This window comes from Ambystoma mexicanum, chromosome 7q (assembly GCF_040938575.1).
Source record: "Ambystoma mexicanum isolate Mex_15411 chromosome 7q, UKY_AmexF1_1, whole genome shotgun sequence".
NCBI lineage: Eukaryota > Metazoa > Chordata > Amphibia > Caudata > Ambystomatidae > Ambystoma > Ambystoma mexicanum.
In genome coordinates this window covers 475,026,496-475,047,576 of record NC_090941.1, presented here as the reverse complement: position 1 = coordinate 475,047,576, position 21,081 = coordinate 475,026,496, and the positions used below count along the sequence as shown (strand labels likewise).

General features: G+C 46.4%; 1 protein-coding gene across 6 annotated transcripts in view; it reads right to left on the bottom strand.

Moving 5' to 3' along the window:
* Positions 1 to 21,081, bottom strand: part of NAA16 (N-alpha-acetyltransferase 16, NatA auxiliary subunit) — a 2,654,788-nt gene that overhangs the window by 2,051,155 nt on the left and 582,552 nt on the right. For all 6 annotated transcript variants that reach the window (XM_069640524.1, XM_069640525.1, XM_069640523.1 and 3 more), the window contains exon 4: positions 16,283 to 16,440. In XM_069640524.1, coding sequence (XP_069496625.1) covers positions 16,283 to 16,440 — 158 coding nt within the window. The remainder of the gene's footprint in view (positions 1 to 16,282; positions 16,441 to 21,081) is intronic.

Genomic DNA, 21,081 nt, shown 5'->3' with positions numbered 1-21,081 from the left:
CCACCACTGAAGGTCTCGAGCCACCCTGTCGGGAACCTGAAGAAGATCTGTCATTCTCCCTGAGAATTGTGACCACTGAGTCCTCAGTGCCCACTGGAGGGATCTCATTCTCAGGCGAGCCTCTGGCACTAGGAAAATGCAGGATGCCATGAGGCCTAGCAACCTCAAAAAGTCGAAGGCTGGGAGACGTTGGGCATCTTGGAACTTGGTAACCATCTGTAGAATATCTTGAGCCCTCACCTCTGGTGGCGAGGCTTTCCCCAGGGAAGTGTCCAGGATCGCTCCTATGAACTGGAGTCTCTGCGATGGTATCATTTGTGACTTCTTTAAATTGAGGGAGAAGCCCAGTTTGTGAAGGGAGTGGCACACGTGATTTAGCTGGATCTGAGCTTGTTCCGAAGATACAGCCCTGATCAACCAATCATCCAGGTAGGGGTAGACGTGAATCCCTTCCCTCCTTAGACTTGCCGCCACTACCGACATTAACTTGGTGAAGACCCTCGGGGCGGAGGTCAGCCCAAATGGCAGAACTCGAAATTGATAATGAGAGTTCTCAATTGCGAACCTCAGATATTTCCTGTGTTTGAGATGGATAGGCACATGGAAATAAGCGTCCTGAAGGTCCAGAGATACCAACCAGTCCTGGAACTGAAGGGCCTGGAGGATCTGAGAAAGAGTGACCATCTTGAATTTGTCTTTCCTGAGGAATTTGTTCAATTCTCGCAAGTCCAAGATGGGTCTCAGTCCTCAGTCTTTCTTTGGAATGAGAAAGTAAGGGGAGCACCAGCCCTTGTTCCTCTCCGCTACAGGTACCGGTTCTATTGCACCTTTCTCTAGCAGGTCCAAAATTCCTGCAAGAGGAGCGGATCTGGAGCTTTCTGAGAGCTGATCCCCGGTGGATGACTCTGAAGTATGCGTAGGAAAGGCAGGCAGTAACCTTGGGCAACTGTTTCCAATGCCCAAGCATCTGACGTGATAGCCTGCCATTCCGCCAGATGTTGAGTCAACCTGCCTCCTACAGGTGTCCTGTGAGGGAAGTCCTCAGAGTGGTTTTGGGGCGGCTGATGCAGATGCCGATGGTAAAGAGGCACCTGCTGTTGCTGCGGCTTTTGAATATCTACCCCGTCCACCTCGGGTAGTTCTTTTTTGTCCCCTTTGAGCCGGTCGTCCTCTACCTCTTCCGAATGCGGAGTAGAAGCGAAAGGACTTGCCCCTCGCCGAGGTTCCTGTGGGACGAAAAGGTGTCTGACGGATTGCAGCGCCTAGGGATTTTGCTGCTGCTTGTGAAGTTTGCAGTTTCTCTAAACTGTCATCCGCCTTTTTCCCGAACAAAGAAGAGCCATCGAATGGCATGTTCAAGAGCCTGGCTTGCACATCTGGGGCAAAACCAGACTTTCTCAACCAAGCGAATCTCCTGGTTGTTGTACTTGCCGCCATTGCTCTGCTGATACTGTCAGCCGAATCAATGCCCGTCTGGAGGGATTCGCACATAGCGTCTTTACCGTCCTGTATGATATTCAGGAACGCCTCCCTTTCTTCTCCCTTCGGGATGCAGTCAGCCGCTGTAGAAGCACACTCCCAAAGTGTATGGCTGAATCTAGCAAGGGTGCAAGTAGCATTAACAGATTTTAACGCCATGCTACATGCCGAAAAAACTTTCTTTGCCATAGCATCATATTTTTTATGGTCCCTGTCCTGTGGGACGGTAGGATAAGCCGTCTTGACATCGGTAGAAGATGCTGCCTGTACCACCAGACTTTCTGGGGATGGGTGTTTTGACAAAAACTCCGGGTCTGTAGAAGATACCCTGTATTTTGTAGAGTTTTTTATTTACTGCCGGGACGACATCTGGGGTTTCCCAGTTCGTCATAATCTTCCTCTGAAGAGCTTTATGAAAAGGCACCACAGGATCCTCCTGTGGGCCTTTGTCAAGAATATCCGTGAGGTCATCTTGTTGAAGACTGTGAAGGTGCAGACCACCCCATAAACTCTGTGATCCTGGCCATTAAGGCTCTATAGGGGGTTTCAGCATGCTCCCCCTGGTCTGGCCTAGTAAACTCCACCTCAGGGGAAGTGTCTAACCAACTTGCCTCAAGTAAGGAATCATGAAGATCCTTTAACCTGCGTTCTTCAGAGGAAAACTCCTCTCTAATTGGGGTTACAGGTCCCTGCAACTCAAATGTGTCTTCCTGTTCAGACAATTCACCCTCTTCCATAATTGAGGACATAGTTCTCAATTGTTCTGAACTCATAAAGGGTGTAAACCCCATCTCCAAGGCAGAGGGTGCCAAACTTGTCATAATCGGCCTCGAAAACGTTGATGTCGTCGACGTCGAAGGCTTCGAGCGTGGCGTCGAAAACAAAGGCGGAGGCCTCAATGACCTCGACAGAATTGGGATTCTGTTCGACAATCTCGACGCCATCGTCATCGAGGACCTGGGGATAGTCACTGGGTGTGTCGTAACCGTGACTTTTCTTGGCGTCGACGCCGGTGTCGAAGCTGGCGTCGAGTCGACAGACCTGTGTGTCGAAGGTCCCTTCGACAACGGCGTCGAAGACACCGACCTCGGCGTCAACGGAACCTTCGTCGACGGCGTCGACGGAACCTTCGAAGAAGGTTTTGAGGTCATAGTCCTACTCGAGGGTTCGAGACACGCTCGAGAGGTTTCCTTCGCCGGGGACTGCGACTCGCAGCGTTTTTGACCTTCGGGTCTTTTGATCAGAGCATCGCTCTCGGCAGTCTTCGAGGGGGTCGAGGCCGCTTTCACGAAGACGCTCATCATATTTTTTCGGAATTCCTCCCATTCAGCCCGGGAACTATGTTTCGTGGGGCAAGGGATTCTCTTTGGAGAAACAGAGGAAGAGGAAGACGGAGAAGGGGATCTTCGACGTCTCCTCTTCGAGTGCTTCGATCTCGAGGAGTGATGGGACCCACTCCGAGACGTGGAGCGCGAATGATGACGAGGAGACGAATGTCTCGACTTCGTCGAGGAAGAAGAAGCTTTAAAAGTCTTACCTTTCTCCAGCTTCCCCCTACGCTCCTTCAGGGCCTTAGCTGTCATGGACATACAGTCCTCGCACTCCGAACAATGGTGTTCAGCTCCCAAACACCACAGACAAACTCTGTGAGGGTCAGTCAGCGACATCTTTTTCCCACAATCTCTGCATTTTTTGAAGCCGGACCGAGGAGTTGTCGGTTCCAACGAAGAAGCCATCGAGTACGGATCGAATAACTCGAGGCAAATAGGATTAACCTGACAAAACTGAGCAACGGTATTCAGAGGCACTGAGTAAGCGCGGAAAGACGGAACTGAGCAACGGACGCTGCGTGCGGCCTTTATAGGCAGGATGACGTCGACGTCGATACGGCGGCTGTCGAGGGACATCGACTCGGAGGACGTCGACGCGCAGCGCCCTCTAGAGAAAAATTTTCCGAGGCCAGCAGAGCTGGAAGGAGATATCTAAGATAAGGAATACGTCGGAGGACACAATCCCTTCGAAAGGTGTGTATATCACATAAAACAAAAAGAAAGGAGACAATATAGATGTAATTTCGGGTATTCTGTACATAAAGGTCAATGAGTTCCAAAAACCTTAAAGGCACGCCCGACTGGCTTACGGAGTGACCAATGTCTGGCACTCCGACCCTACTAGACAACCAGTGTATTATAAGACCAATACTTTAAAAAGATTCTGTGGGGTATTAGGGTTCCAAGATGACTTAAGGGGCACGCCTGACTGGCTAACGGAGCAACCAGAGTCCGGCACTCTGCCCCATGGTCTCTTCGATCAGCTAGTATTAATGCTGGTGATGCTAGTAGAAACACTCCTACACATTCTGGTGTAGATCAGCTCAAAAGCTTTAGTGCCCAAAGTCACCGATTTTCCTCCACAATCAATCAGTCTCAGGAGAAGGGTAGACACCATCACGTCCGTCCCATCCACACCATTTGAGAATTGCTCGGCTTCCAACTAGGACTCTCCCTCTCACTCTCCTCCAGGGTCAGAATGAATTCCTATCCACTCCAAGACAATGTCATCTGCTTTGCCAGATTGGACTTTTATCCAGGTGTCCAAGTGACCAACATCAAATAAGGATTGGTTTGGTTTCGGTATAGTTTTAAGTGAGCCTCAGCAGCCCATGCTTCTTGCTTTGCTGTTCTTAAGAGCACTGTGATGATTTGTGGGCTTGTGTCACTTCTCAACATGCGGGAGCCCTTTCCTGTGAGGCTAGAGACGTGAGGCTGCTACCCAATATAAGAACTTACAAAGAGGAACATCCCTCATGGGGATGGTGACTCCCGTTCCATTGTGGAACTCCCTAACCCTCTTACCTTTGAGTCTCCAAAATCCCAAATATCAGGAAGAAAAGCTGCTGATATTACCACTGTTAGTCGCGCCTAGAAACACTTTTGTACAAGCACTTTATGAATGCCACATCATATCATGTCATACTCCTCCCTATCTTCCTATAAAATCTAATTAATTGTCTTATGGAAATACCGTGAAGAGGATTACAGGAGTTTTACAAACCACTCTTTCATGTGACTTCCAAAGTAGTGAGAAGAGGTGTCCTCTAAGAGGCCTGGAGAGTGCATCATTGATACAGACAAACAAGTAATTTACCCATGGCAACGGTCTTTCGACTGGATGTTCCTCCCACGTATTCCTTATCTTTGATATTTCCAATATTCAGCTTGCTGTCTTGGAAATAATTTTTCAGCAGGGGGTGCTGTGCGTCGATTGCCTGGTCGAGTCGATGTCCCTCGGAGGCCCAAGTCTCAACGTCACCACAGGTACATATAGCAGGCGCAGCGCAAATTGGCCTCAGCTCCGTTTTGACGAGTGGAGCTTAACCTTGTGTTCGATGGTTACTCCCCCTGAGAGAGCATAGACTGCAACCGCAAGGGAACTTCTTACTGCGGGTTAGGTTAGGAGGGGCAATAAGGAATGGATTGTGTCCTCCCACAAATTCCTCATCTTTGACACTCCCAAAGCAGTTTACATAATTTGGAGCAGGGAGAAGAAATTAGTGTGGTTATGTATGCACAGAGTGCAACACTGCTTTTCTAAAAGCAGAATCTTGGCTCGTGCAAGATTCTAAACTGCAGTTTTTAGTAAAGATGTGCACATATGGCCACGTGGCAGCTGCACATAATTCCTTTTACCGGAACTCCCCTCTGCAACGCAGAAGAAGTTGCAACACCCCTGGACGAATGAGCTCTTAGATGTTCTGGAGGGTCTTTACCTGCCAGTTTGTAACATTCCGATATAGTCAGTATAAGCCATCTGGAGATGGTATGCTTGTGGATGGCCAATCCCAATTTGTGACTTGAATAGCACACAAATAATTAGTCACTCTGCCGCAATTTTGCCTGGAGATATAAAAGCTCAGTGCACGTCAAGGGTCAAGCCTGTGAAGTAATTCTTCCTCTTTCCCCGGATGTGGTGGAGGATAAAAAGGTCATGTTCTCTTCTGAGTAACATGAAACTCGGAAACACTTTTGGGGGGAAAGGTAGGCTTCACTTTTAGTACCACACTGTCTTTATGAAAGACAGTATGAGGAGGCTTGCAGGATAAAGCCTGTAGCTCACTCACCCTTCGGGCTGATGTAATTGCCACTAAAAAGACAGTTTTCAGAGTTAGAAGTCTTCATGGACAAGAATGTAGAGGCTCGAAAGTAGCTCCCATCAAGTAGTTTTACACCAAGTTGAGATCCCACAGTGGGACTTGAAACGGGATTGTAGGGTAAAGATTAGTTAGTCCCTTTAAAAATTGTATTATCAGAGGAATCTTAAAGTAGGAGACTTCCTCTGAAGTGCGCTTAAAAATAGAAAGCGCTGCCAGATATCCCTTAATGGTACCAATCTGGAGCCCCAGATTTGCCAGATGTAATAGAAAGGATAACACCATTGGTGTTACATGAGAAAGGGTCAACATTCTCATCTCTACACCAGCTGCAGAACTTATTCCAGAGGCAGCGGTATAAAGATTTGGTTGCTGGCTCTCTGGCCGAAAGCAAAGTCTCCAGTCGTCTGGGAGGTCCCAATCCTTGCATCTAAGCCTCTCAGAAACCATGCTGAAGGCTGAGAGTCCTGATATCCGGATGGAGAACCGACCCTCCTCCCGCGAGAGAAGATCCTCTCTTTGTGGAAGACGAATCAGGGGATGGGGGGGTCAGATGGACATGTCCAAAAGGTTTGGGTACCACGTCCTCCTGGCCCAGTCCGGGGCAACTAGGATCATGGATTTCCTGAACCTTCTCAACCTCCTGATTACGTGAGGAATGACGGGGATTGGAGGAACCGCGTACAGGAGTGGAAACCCCCAGTCCACCACAAACGCATCTCCTAGAGCTCCTCTCGGGGGAAATTCCCTTGAGCAGTAAAGTTTGCACTTCCTGTTGGCACTGGTCGCAAATAGATCCACTTGAGAGGTTCCCCAAAGGGTGAAGATCTCCTGAAGGACTTCCTGAGCTAGCTCCCACTCGTGGGAGACCAAGCTCTGCCTGCTCAGAGTTTCCGCTGTCGTGTTCTTCTCTCCGGCTAGGTGAACTTCTGACAGAGAGATTACTTCTTGTATTGCCCAGAACCAGAGCTGCATTGCTTCTCTGCACAGTGGTAGTGATCCTAGACCACCTCTCTTGTTGAGGTAGTACATTACTGTGATGTCCGTCATTATCAGGACATTCTTTCCCCATACAGAGGGCAGAAAAGCCTTCAGCACTAGTCTGATTGCCCTCAGCTGTAAAAGGTTGATATGTAGTTTGGACTCCGATGTAGACCAACGACCACTGATGGTCAAATCGTTGGTATGGGCTCCCCACCCCGTGAGTGAGGCGTCCATTACTACTGTCATCTCCGGCCATGGTTGCCAAAACGGTTCTCCTTGCAAGATGTTCTCCCGACAGGCCCACCACTGAAGATCCAGTGCAACTCTGTTTGGGATTTGCAGGAGATTAGACATCCTTCCTGAGAATTGTGACCACTGGGTCCTGAGAGCCCACGTGAGCGATCTCATTCGCAGGTGAGCCTCTGGCACCAGAAAAATGCAGGATGCCATGAGGCCGAGCAACCTCAGAAAATCGAAGGCCGATAGATGTTGGGCATTCTGGAATTTGGTCACCATCTGTAGAATGTCTTGAGCCCTCACCACTGGTGGCAAGGTTTGTCCCAGGGATCCATCCAGGACTGCTCCAATGAATTGGCATTTTTGTGATGGTATCATGTGGGACTTCTTGAAGTTGAGGGAGTGACAGGTGGAGCTGAGATGTTCCAGGGCCTGTTCTGGGGAACTGCCCTGATCAGCCAATCGTCTAGGTAGGGGTAGACATGAATCCACCCCCTCTTCCGAGACTCGCTTGCACCACCGCCACTAGCTTGGTGAAAACCCTCAGGGCGAAGGCCAGCCCAAATGGCAGAACATGAAACTGATAATGAGAACCACCAACAGCGAACCTCAGGTACCATCTGTGCTTGTGATGGATTGGTACATGAAAGTAAGCATCCTGGAGGTCCAATGATACCATCCAATCCTGAAGCTGGGGGGCTGCAGGATCTGAGAAAGGGTTACCATCTTGAACTGGTCCTTCCTGAGGAACTTGTTCAAGTCTCTTAAGTCCAAGATGGGTCTCAATACTCTGTCCTTCATTGGAATTAGAAAATATGGGGAGTACCAACCCTTGTTCCTCTCCGCTACAGGTACTGGTTCTATAGCATCTTTCTCTAGCAGGGTTAAAATCCCCTGCATAAGGAGTGGATCTGGAATCTTCAAAGAGTTGTTCCCCGGTGGATGACTCTGAGGTGTTTTTGCAGGAAAGGTAGGCAGTAACCTTGGTCACCTGTTTCCAAAACCCAAGCACCTGAAGTAATAGCTTGCCATTCTGTCAGATGCTGTGACAACCTGCCTCCTACTGCAGTCTAGTGTATGAATACCTCAGAGTGGTTTTGGAACGGCTGACGCAGTGGCTGAAGCTAAGGAAGCTGATGCAGCCTTAGTACCTCTCTCCGTGGTCCACGGGAGAATCGTTTATGTCCTCTTTAAGCTGGCTGTCCTCTGCCCCTTCCGAATGCGGAATAATAGCAAAAGGACGCTACCCCACCAGGACATACCTGTTAGGGCGGTTTGGAGTTTGTCTTATTGCGGCTCCGAGAGATTTTGCCACCGCCTTGGAAGTTCGCAATTTCTCCAAACTCTCATCAGCTTTATTTCCAAATAAACGCATGCCGTCAAAGGGCATGTTGAAAGTCTGGATTGTACATCTGGGGCAAATCCTGACTTTCGCAACCAAGCAAATCTGTGAATCACTGTACTAGCCGCCATGGCTCTGCTGATGCTATCAACAGAGTAGAGACCAGTCTGAAGGGATTTGCACATAGCTTAATTCCCATCCTTGACGATGTTAAGGAAACTGGCTCGCGCCTCCCCCTCAGGGATATGGTGAGCCACCACTGAAATGCACTCCCAAAGGGTGTGTGTAAATCTCGCTAGCGTGCACGTAGCACTGGCAGATTTTAAAGCCATACTGCTGGTCGAGAAAACCTTCTTGGCCATGGCGTCATAAGGTTTTTCATCTCTATCCTGTGGGATAGTAGGATAGGGATTTTGTCTACCTGAGGAAGTGGCTGCTTGTACTACCAGACTTTCTGGTCTAGGGTGTTTGGAGAAGTAAAAAGGGTCTGAACTAGAGGCTCTGTATTTGGCTGTTGGTTTTTTATTAACAGCTTGGATAACCTCTGGTGTTTCCCAATTTGAAGCTACTCTCCTTTGCAAAGCCTGATGGAAAGGGACAATTGGGTCCTCCTGTGGCCCTTTGTCTAATATATCTGTGAGATTGTCCTGTTCGAAAACAGGCGTGGGTCTCGACCATCCCATATATTCCATGACCCTTCTCATTAGCTTTTTTGTATGTTACTTCAGCATGGTCTCCAGGGTCTGCCTTTCCAATATCAATCTCAGAAGAAGTATCAATACCACTAGCCTCATGAAGACATTCTTATAAATTCTTCATACGAGAATCCTCTGACATAAGTTCATCAGGCACTGATGGTGTCCCATATTGCAACCCAAAGGGTCTTTCTTCCTCAGAGGACTCCTCTGCATCTTCATAAATTGAAAAGAGGGATGTAAAGTAGTCTGCTTGTGGTAGAGGTGTATAAGTCCTTTCAAATGAAATAGGCATTATGGCAGTCATTACAGGAGCCAAAACCGTCCAAATTGTCGACGTCGATGGCCTTGACAAAATGAGTCGATGGCTTCGATGTTTTCAACGATAGCTTCAAAGGCTTGGACGATAATGTCAATGGCTTCGACGATTGTGTCGAAGGGATTGACATGTCTCGCCAAGGTGGCCGACACACGAGGCGTCAATGGTTTCTCCATCGGTATCGGTCGCCGTTGATGCACTTTTTTCAGTCCTGTAACAGAGGTTACCTTCGACGTCGATGACGTCAGCCTTTGAGTCTTTGAAGAGACTTTCTCTCGACTCGAGGCATGAGATCGCTCTCGGGGAGATTCGTCAGCCGGGTCCGAAGACGCACAGCTTTTGTGCTTCGGAGTTCTTTTGACTGGAGCATTGCCTCTAGGTGTTATCGACGGGGGCAAGGTAGCGTTCTCAAAAACCATTAGCATACGGAGTCTAAACTCCTCCTATTGTGCCGGTGTACTAGATTTGGAAGGGAAAACAACCCGTTCAGGTGAACGGGTGGTGCCTCTTTTTTTCATGCCTCGAATTCGAGGAGTGGTGTGAACCACTTATCGAAAGGGAAAGTATAGACCTCTTTTGACGAGGAGAAGTAGTTCTCGACTCGTCTGAGGTTTTCGGTTTAGACGGTGTAGAGGGGGATTTTTAAGTCTGACCTGCTGCCAACTTCCCTCTACGCTCTCTCACGGCTTTGGCCGTCATCGACAGGCAGTCCTCGCACTCCGAACATGGGTGATTAGACCCCAAACACCGCAGGCATATCCTGTGTGGGTCCGTCACGGACATCTCTACCCCGCAGTCACTGCACTTCCTGAAGCTGGATCAGGGAGTGGACGACGCCAAAGACTAAGCCATTTTGCCTCAAAAGTGATGCATTTTCAAAGAAACTTGAAGAAGATTCGAAGATTTCCACCAGGAACTAGGCGTTACGCATCGGAAGCTGTGAAGCATAGAAAAACGGAACTGAAGCCAACGGGCGCTGCGCATGCTATATGTACCTGCAGTGACATGGACGTCGAGTCGGAGGCCTCCGAGGGACATCGATTCGACCAGGCATCGACGCACAGCACGCCCTGCTGAAAAATGTTCAGATGCAGCAAGCTGTATATTGGAATATCAAAGATAAGGAATACGTGGGAGGATACAATCCATTTGAAAGGGGACTTTGACATTGCAATGGAAAGTACCCAGATACCGACCATAAAAACAGACCCAAGACTGCCCGAAAGTGAACCACGGAAACCAGAGAGAAGCCAGCGTGAAGACGTACCTGCCCGGGAAGTTTAAATCCGGCAACTCAGAAGCGAGACTGAAAAGCAAGTCCTCAGTCAAGAGGATGTGGATGGAAGGTCGGATGAAGCCTCGGAAATCAGAAGGAGACCAGACCAATGCAGAAGAGAGTATGTGGCTAAAATGGGACAAAATTGAAAATCTATAAATGAGGGGAGTCTAAGGATCAAGGTTACACTGGAGAAAAAGACAAAGTCAAAGGAATGAAGAACACAGACAAATGGGCTGCACAGAAAAAGGAAAGCACTGGGAAGTGCTGACTGTCAAACAGAACAAGACAGAAATGGAATCCAGGAAGCAGAAAATACTAATAAGCACACTAAATTCGAAATCCAGGGAAAAGGGAACAAGAAGTAAGAAACTAGGTACTAGACACTAAGCTAAGAACCAGGAACAACGGACCGGTCACAAACAGGAACACTGCATCAATGGCCAGCGCTCAACTGAAGCAAACCAAGGTTTTTAAAGCTCATTTACAAGCACACGCCTCAGGTGTGCTGCTTGCTAGCACCTGCCAGCCACAGGTGCTGCTTACCCTTCAACCAACCTTGTCCTGCAAGGGTGGAGATGAAGCAGTGGGCCAGGCATTCTGGGGAGCATAATCTTTTCATGATTAAAGCAGCATACTGGCTACCAAAATCCTGGAATGGATCCAGAAGTGAAGTGACATGGAAAATAAGGATTTAGCACACCCAAATCCCCACAGCATTGTCTCATTAGGTTTGAAAGAAATGTCCAATAGGGTATAAACCCCAAATCAGGCCCCAAGTGGCAGAAAAGAGATCAAAGGGAGCGAATCGTGACAGCTATTCTTTGTATAATGCCCCACATTATGCTCCGGACCATCCCCAGAGGAACATACAACTGATAAGAAATGGAGGAAAGGGGACAGGATGTAAAAGGACTTTAAATTAAGCCCTTGACCATGGCAGCCAAATCACTGGGACAGAAAGATAACCAGGGAGAGGTCCACCTGAAACCACTAAGTCAAAGGGAATCTAATGCTGTGGCGCTGGTTCTTTAGATCCCGCAGAGATGTGACCTGCTAATTAGCCGGCTCTGAATACAATCTGTGCATCTGTGAGAGTGTGTTCAAGATTAGCGAACGGCTGCTCAAAGTGTAGGCTGGTGCTGAGGTTCGATTCCACCATTCATTCTTACATTTTTATGGTAGTCCCCACTAAAAAAAGGATCTCAGTAAAAACCCATAGGAAACATTTGTCAGGAAGTGGAGGAACTGAAAGATAACATTGCCCCTGCATTACAGGTTAGGAAGTGCTAGTGTACACCATGTAGGGCAACAGCACAGTCCTCTTTCTGGGTGGAGCCAGGCTATGATATAGGCAAGAGTATTTTGTTTCCTGAATGACGGCATTTGGTTTTCTATGATAACATATTGGGAACAAAATCCCTTGTCACAAGAACCAGCACAGCAGGGTGTAACTAGCAGTATGTAGACATCTTCAAGGAGGTTTGTCAACCCCACTTGCCAATTTTAGGCAAGTAACAGAGGAAATGGATTAGAACGAAACATAAAATGGATTCAACAATGATGGGTGCTTTAGTATAGTCAACAATGAATTAAAAGGCACTTGATCCCACATGAATGGATTGCCCCTTCATGGATGATGCTAGTAGAGATGGTCATCATTTAAGGAATGTAATCAAGCCTTTTGGGTCCTAGGGCAATTGGCTACTCAATTCTCTCCTGGATGGGATATAGACTATAGCCGGCACTACCATTAGCACTAATCGAACACTAAGCTCATAGGACAAAGATACATTTTTCTTGTAAAGACTGATGGGCCTGGCTTGTCACAACAATTATTTAACAATTTCAGACAGTTTTCCATGGCAACGAGGAACGTTTTTGACACACAAAACATCAGATTGGAGCACAGTTGACTTAAGTTACAGTAGTCTCTCTATGGTGATACTAGTAACTCAAAATAGCTTACATTTCCTATCCTCCTATAGGAAAAGACTGCCCACTCAATCTAATGTTCATATGTAACAGCACAAAAATGGACTTGTTGATAGATAAGGGCAGTAATAAACTCTTACAAGTTCAGCCCCAGGAAGACACCTTCACAAACAATACATCCCAATAGCCTAAGATGGAATAAAACCAAGTCCACAAAATATTAAAGATTTGGAAAAAAAACGGAAGCAGGAATTACCACTGGTAAAACAAAACATTTTGGCTTTGCTGAATGGAACTTCTTCGGCCACAGAGGCTTCATCTCATATCACAGGCAGTCGGGAAGAGGTGGCTTACACAGCCAAAGGAGCAATCCCATAAGAAAGTGCTGTGTCCCAGAACTCCCCTAGCCCTTCTCACATCCCTGGTCCCAGTGCAAGCAATTATCACTTGATTAGTGACCAAGGGTGAGTGACTTAAGTCTGAGAGTCTGAATGGTGAAAATCATAAATCTGTGAAATGATAAGAGAAGTGTGCGTGGCAGTGCGCCTCTGCATCTACTTGTGTGTGAGCACTGCTGTGTGCACATCTGTATGAACACCCAGACATTTCTATATTTGCAAAGATCTGAACTTCATACACAGCAGAAACATTGTGCAGCTCCTATTTTTTGGGTGTATATGGAAGAATGGCCATGGGCTTTGTTGCCTGGACAAGTTAATGTAAATGTGGAATAAGTACGAGATACTACAAAGCATTTCCAATTTCACTAGCAAATATAGAAATACATCATGTATAAAAGGTTTGCAAGTGATTCTTGGGAAGTGGGAAGTTACCAATAGAGCCTGGCTAGTGGCATAACTTTTAAAATCGGATAGTATAGAGATGGACAAACCGATCCTTCACTCGCTCTATTGGGTGCAAAAGCGGCATCCAGATGCAAACACGAAGGGTGCGTTAGAGAGGCATTAATGAGCCAAAACTATGTAATTTCAATATATGGACTTAAGGCGCCAGGTATTAATTACTAATCAGCAGGCTAATCTCACTTGTGGAGCTTTTTCTGTTTCTGCAACATCACGCCCCAGATAGTGAGGTAAAACTATTGGTATAGTGTGTCTAAGTGGCACTATGGGCCAGAAATAAAAACATAGCACTGACTGATGTTTTGTTAGAAAGACATTGCTGTAACACATAAAAGACATAAATTGGGCCCAATTGTATATTAAACTGCAGATACCAAGGAAAAACAGGTAAATTACTGAGGTATCATCCTAGAGAGAAATATTAACATTAGTGACAGTTGCGAACGATGTGGCAGGAGCCAAATGTGGCGATACAGACACACAAATCCAAAACTGCACTCTTTCTTGCCAAGCATTCAAGATGGGTTCTACCTAAGCAATGTTACAGTAAAGACATAACGATTGTAGAAAAGAGGCAAATCTCTGGTGGACTAGTGGAAGACAATTATGTTGCAATAACAATAGGGAGTAATTCCCTTGTCATGGTACAACACCTAACCGTGAGGAATCCAGAGGGGAACGGCGGCAGTTGGGAGGGCCCCATTTCATGTCTCCCTCCCCAAGTGCCAGTCAAGACACGGGAGAAGACCACCCCAAGACAGAGAAACTTCAGCGCCCAACACAAATCCATCTTAATACCCCACCAGTGAGCGAGCTAGTGGGAAGAGACCCACAGGGAACTGCTGACCTGTCAGGAACCCTGTGTGAACAGTGTACAGACAGTGCCAGGAAAAAGGAAGCAACAAACAGGAGGAGGAGACGAGCTCCTAACCAACTGTTGCTGAAGCTGTGCACTCCATGACAGGTTCAGCCCACACGGTACTGAGACTGGTGAGAGCCCCCAAGACCAGTAGGAACATAAGGCAAAAACCTATCATCTAGAGACTGGATTTACCTTAGGGGTGGCCAGGTCAGACCCCCCTCCAAAACAAACTTGGACACTGCTCAATACGAATCGCCATTGTAGTGCAGCAGCCCCGCAAGTGAAAGGGTGCAGAGCTAAAAACAATTCGATCTTATAAACTGTAACAGATCAGAGGCTAAACCCGTAACGGGACTGGAAGCGGTTTAATGCGAGAGGAAAGTAAAAGGCTCTCAAGGTTTCTGACCCGGTGTGCTAGGCAGGGGGGGGGGACTCTGGACTTTTAGCGCCAAATCTCTACTGTCGGTCTACAACATGTTGGAAAAGAATTCATGTGTTGCTCTAACGGCAGCACTCTGAAGACGATCAAAACATTTTCTTTTTTTGACAAAACTTAGTTTACTGAGTAAAGTTCAATAAAAAAAATAAATAAATAAAAAAAACAATATGTGAAAACATTGTTGTATACAACACCACCCGGGCGGATAAGACCGGGCCACATTGGTCAGGGACAACAGACCAACCATAGATTCCGTAGGCGGTCACAAGATCCCCAGAAGCAAGAATTTGTGGGTTGCTCAGGTGAGATCAGAGGCTGTGGCAGACCAAGACTGAGGAGAAGGCAATTGACGTGGAATGAGGAGGTGCATTTTGAAGCAGATGAAGCATTGGTGAGTGCAAGTGCACTGTGTTGTGTGCAAGCCCAGCCTTTGGGGGGTGAGCCGGGAGACCACCCAGGATGCCGCGCCCCCAGGGCGCCATTAGCCCCCGCCACGCCAGCTCGGGGGAGTCTTTCAAGGGCTCCTCCGAGCTGGCGTAGCGGGGGAAGGCGCAGCAGGCGGGCGCATTCAATGTCAATCGGGTGCTCCAAATGCGCCCCTCCGCCGCAGGCGCCTTCACCAACAAAAGGCACCGTTAGCCCCCTTCCACGCCAGCTCGGGGGAGTCTTTCAAGGGCTCCCCCTAGCTGGCATAGTGGCGGCAGGCGCCTCATTGTTAGTCAATGCGCCTGCGGAGTGCATTTAGCAACAATAGGGTCCATAGAAAAAAAAGGAAAAAAAAGTGACACTCCATGGCCATACCCCCTGTTGACCAGAGGCGGGCGGGGAAGGGGGGGCAATTCACCCAGGGCGCTGCTGCCCCTAAGGCCGGTCCTTGTTGTGTGTGTGTATTTAAGCATGGCAAATGTGATTAGGAGAGGCAGTTTAGGGAGTACATGTGAAGTGCTTGTGTGGGTAAAAAGGTGCCTGAACAGAAGGAGGGGTGGCATGGAATGGAGTAGTGGTAGTGTGAAAGAGGGAGCAGTAGTGTGCAGAGCTGAGGCAAGGTTTAGGAGTGAGATACACCAGAGGGACAGACGAGGAAGACGCAGCAGGGAGTAGAAGAGGAGGTTGGTGGGGTGGAAGGAGTTGAGGAAAACAGATTGAGAGAAAGGAACAGTATGTCAGTGTGACAGGAAGAAGGCAGAATCAGGCAGAGTGTCTGAATGGCACAACCCATTATCCCATTGTAGTCAACTAGACACTTAATAATGTAGGGTCAGTTTTAGAAGTCCTTGAGGGATGTTCGATACACCCTTTGATCTTTAGGTTTTCACCTCTTGCACCTCAGTCAGAATTTAGACAGCGAGGACAATATTCTGTATATAATAATAATAACCTGGATAGTAGGAAGGCCTGTGCTACGTTTCTAGATGACAGTAATGGGGGTGTGAGGTGGGGTGTGTTTGTGTGTATATAAAGCCATGGCATGCCCAGGATAAATGTAATATAACAGGCACAAGTGCTCAATAATACAAGCATTTATCATCTGAAATACGAATTGCAGTCAATAAGAAAAAGTCCATGGACCATTTTCGCAAAACTCATTTAATAGGTGCTTGGAGAATAGACAACTAAATGTTAACTTGGACTACAGGGGTTTCTTTTGCTCAATGAAGTCACATTCCACCCACACAACTACAAATAAATGAGTGGCCTTACCCTGTATCCTTCCAGATCTCGCATTTGGATTTGCAGCAAAGACAGATCTCGCAGAATCTGGAGATTGTCTTTGTCTAATTTAAGGGCATTTCTGTAACACTTGATGGCTTCATCATATTTCTTGTCAGAGCGCTGCAAAAGACCATATACATGCCAACCTATCACAAGTTAAGGAACCAAATAAACTATAACTGGAGACACAAATAGTTGCATACAACATACATTTAATTTCACATCGTTAAAAAAGGCCAGCACAATTACTTATAATTTAACCACATAATGTTTACATTTCTTTTCACAAAATGACAATCCACAAAAAATATATTTGACTTTTATTTCTGTTAAAAAATAAAAAATAAAAGTATTACTCGCCTGTAACTACAGTTTCCCAGCATAAGTATCTTTCAGAGATTCACGTGATGTTGAATATTTCCGGTCATCTGGCTGTGAATCCTCGGTACATTAATAAGCAGTTCACATGTATAAACAAAACTGTTCTTTTAGTTTCATTTTAGGCCTTTTGGCTTCTTGCAATGGGCAACAGTCTCCCTTAGTTCCACCACACCCAAAGCCATCTTCAGAAACTAGAAACGCAGAAAGCTCGCAGTGTAGAGTATCGTGGAGGAATGGCGGTCGGTTTGCATATGTGAATCTAGGAAAGAGAACAATACAAGAACTGTGGTTACATGTAGGAATACTTTTTCTTCCAAAGCATTGGATCTTTCATAGAACTGCATGAGGTTTTATAGATTACAAAGCAGTTCTACATCTATTCACTAGGCAGGGAGGAGAAATGTGCCAACAGGCTGCACAGGTCCAACAGCCCGACATTCACCTGCTCCGCATTCTTCTTAATGCGTAAAAACTTGGTGACGGAATGGGCAGCTTTCTACCTTGAAGCTCTGCAGATGTTGCCCAGAGGTACTACTGCAAGCAGGACGTTGGAAGATGTCATGGATATTATGGAACGTGCTCGGGACATTCATTTTTATTGTCGAAATCTATACATGCCAGCTGGCAATGCCTGTCTTTGATATGGATCTGTCAGTACGATTGGGACCAAAAGGAACAAACAGCCTAGTAGAACGGTGAGTATTCTTAGTTCAGTCCACATGGTATTTCAGCACTTTTCAAAATAAACGGAGTGATGTTTTAATAAGCGTTGATTAATTGTAATCGTCTGGACCGGGTGTTTGGCTCAAATGGAATGACGAGAAGACGTAAGGCATAAACTTAAGGTAAGGCTCATAAAATGCCTGTGCTTGAAACCTTCCAAACTAACCTGGCAGAGGGAATGGTCACTAAAAAGGCTCTCTGACATATACCTTCATGTCTAATCTATGCTTAAATTCAAATGGATGACTTTTGAACCTGCTTCAAAAAGGGTAGGTTTTTCAAAATTGGAGGGGGAGTTTGGGGTGGGTATTTTCTGAATAGTACTTTCATGAGTCCTTTAATGATCCTCCGAGACCACAGAGAAGTGACATGAGGCTAATAGATGTAGCAGAAGATAGCTGCTAGATGAAAATTGATGGATGAAAAAAAACATTCTCTAGCTTTATGTAGCAAGCATGGAAGGATTTTATGTGGCCAATGCCAAGCTAGCCACCAGCAGAATGTTTTCCATTTTCTGTTCTAGCAACACAGTGGATGGAGCTCACATTGCAACATGAATGTCCCTGCGCTCCTGGGGCATTGCTCTCTCTCCAAACTATGGAACCTCAGGAGCCGCGATTTGAGGTTCAGAGGGTATTGGGGTGCAGAATCTTCCTGTTGCCTAAAATGTCATTGTTTGGGCTCTCGTGTGTTTGACACAGAGCAATGGGCTGAGCTTGTGAGAAATGTAGCATATTACAGTACCAGCACTGGTGGACCCACACTAAGGCCATGAGAATCATTCTGCGTGGTTGTCTTTTATTGCACAGAATCTCAAAATCTGCGTAGCAGGGGAGAAACAGAGAAAATGGCTTCCTCGAGAAAGGAGAAACACCTCTCACAGACTGTCTGGGTGATAGAAACCCGTGATGAAACTGTTGACAAACAACTCGGACTTCAAGTTGTCTGGAGTGGCCAAGATATATTGTAGGTTTGCCAATGCTTTGAAGATGCAAACCATTGAACTTGTGGCAATCGGTCTGACCACTGCGGATCAAGTCAGCCATAGCAGTCGTGAATGCCAGGTATGTGAAACACAACTGGCAACATTTTCTGGCTGAGCACCTCCTTCTACAGGTCTTGTGCTCATGATCACAAGATGTGGGACCATGTCTTCCCACCCCCATTGCTTGCTTACATAAAACATTATTGAACTATCGTATGTGAACATTCTAATGGTTTTCCTCTTGAGTTGGGTCAGGAAAAGGTTCAGAGACCAAGGGACTGCTCAAAGCTTTAGAACATTTAGATTGTAACATATAGAAATATGTAATAAAGGTCAATTATTACAATCAAGTAGTAGGTTCTTCAACACGCATGTTTAAAAGTAGAAAACAAATAATCTAATAAATCATTATATACTTATTTCCAGGAGCCACAAACAGGATGGATAAAAAAATGTAGGGCTGTGGATTTGCTTAACAACCTTTAAGATCTGCTGTTGGCGAGATCCAAGGGACTGGAGATTCTCTTCTCCCAAAGCTTGCAATTCCACGCTAATCACTGGCACAAAAGCTGAAGCGAATAGCACAAGTGGGGCTGAAAAGGATAGCTGCGGAGGGGAGGCAGAGCAGCTGCTTCTGCATGAAGTCGTCCACGATCAGTGTCCTCGTCGGCAGACGCACAAGATTCCAAAAGCGTCTGATGGTGGCCTGGGAGCTGGCAGCCTGGGCACTGTAAATGTTGCCACAAGAGCGAAGGAAGTGAGGAGCCATTGGTGGTGAATCCCAGAGCGCGTAGAACTCCTTTTTCACCTCTGAGATAGTGTGTGTTCGGTGTACGCGTTTCACTTTTCTCAGCTCTTTGCAGCTCCCCACTTAATGCTGCCTGCCAATAAGTGAATCTGGGAAACACTCCGCTCCGACTCATATGGCACTCCCCTAAGTGCCCAGCATCAGGAGATATGTGCAGCATCTCTGTTATCACATCTTTGACTAGACGTGCCCTTGGCCAACACGTTGCATGGTTGAGATTGAGCGCAGGTCTGGTGGGTAATCGGCTGGGTTCTCTTCCACTTTTGAGCTTAACAAGAATAGTAGGGGGCAGGACTCTATTAACTTCAAATCGTACTTCCCTTTGCTATTGGGATAAGGTGCTTCACTGTAGGAGGTTAGAAGTGTGTTAGGCCCCAGATTTCACCAGGTCAAGCCAAGCGCGCCTAATGGGACCTCCGAAGAGGGGTGGTCTAAAAACCATTCCTCAATTATTTAACCAGGGAGTCCTTCTGACATTTGAAGATTGCAAAAGAACATTCCAAACGGATGGAAGTGAGATTTTGATACACCGAAATTCACCACTGGATAGCAAAACCCTAGGCACAGGCGATAGGAACTCACCCAGTAAAACTATTGGAGCTCAGATCTAAAAATGGAATCACAAAGGGTCACGTACATGTGTGAATATGAAGTGGTACTAGGAATGCATCTAAATTTATCACATATATAAAAAGCTTCAACAAAACCTGCTTTTGGTGGTACTTGCCACCTTCCAGGCTGCATAAAACTGCTCCCACGTATTACCCCCAGTATGGGGAGAAAATGTGGGATGGGAAACCTATCATGTGGTGGACATGCCCCAAACCTCAACGTTTTTGGACGAAACTCCTACCTAACAAAGCAAATTACAGGAGTCCAGTTGACAATTAACCCACTGGTAGTGCATTTATTATCTGCAGAAGAGGGAGATCTCCCCAATGCCAGGTGCTTAAGCAGAACCCATTGCACACTTAAAGCAGCTACGTTATTATCTCTGCCATTGTGTTGGAAAGATTAAGAGTTGAAATTTTGAGTATGTGGTGGTACAAAATCTGGGAAGTTCTTCCTTCTGAAAAAAATACAGTATTACTCCGTTTGCTGATCTGTATCCAATCGTGGAGCCAGTTTATTGTTTATTACAGAGGCAATCCGCATCATGTTTTAATATTTTGTTACTGATGTTATGAAGTAATGCTGGGATGGGAAGGGGTGACTGACTGGGTTATTAAGGATCTATAGGAAATGTATATTGCTGACTAAACTGTTGAGACAAACATTTCAGTAACCTATACTGTGACAGGGCAGACTTAGGTCTGCTGACATTTTGTCACTTGCAACATCAAATGTATTGTTTGTATAACTAATCCTTTGACAGTTTTGATGCCCACCTGACCAGGAAGAAAGTTAAATACAAGTTGAAAAAATGTAACGTGGGAAAAACAGAAGAGAGTGAAAGTAAGGGGGATGCTGGAAGACTGTAACCTAATATTTAAGGTGTGCTAAGAATGCTCATTCAATACATAAACCAACTAAGTCCATCCAGATATATCCCTTTACTTCTCCATGTTTCCATGCATTAAGGACCCTGTTTCCACTAAGCCAATCTCAGCAGTTCGAGAGCCATATCTCCACATTTGGGTACACGTTTGGATTTCCATAGCCTTAGAATGATACTTTATCCACAAGTTGCTGCTTGCAGGGTTCGGTGTATTTTACCTTCTCCCAACCCTTGAAGATAGCGTGTCACACCAGGGATCACCAGCAATGGGTTTACATGTAGGGTGCATCAAAGAATGTGGTCCCTCCCATCCTCTTCATTCCTCCACATGCCCAGCAGTAAATATCATCTCTCAAACCAATTTTGCAGTTTTAAAGTGCAGATTTTTCTCC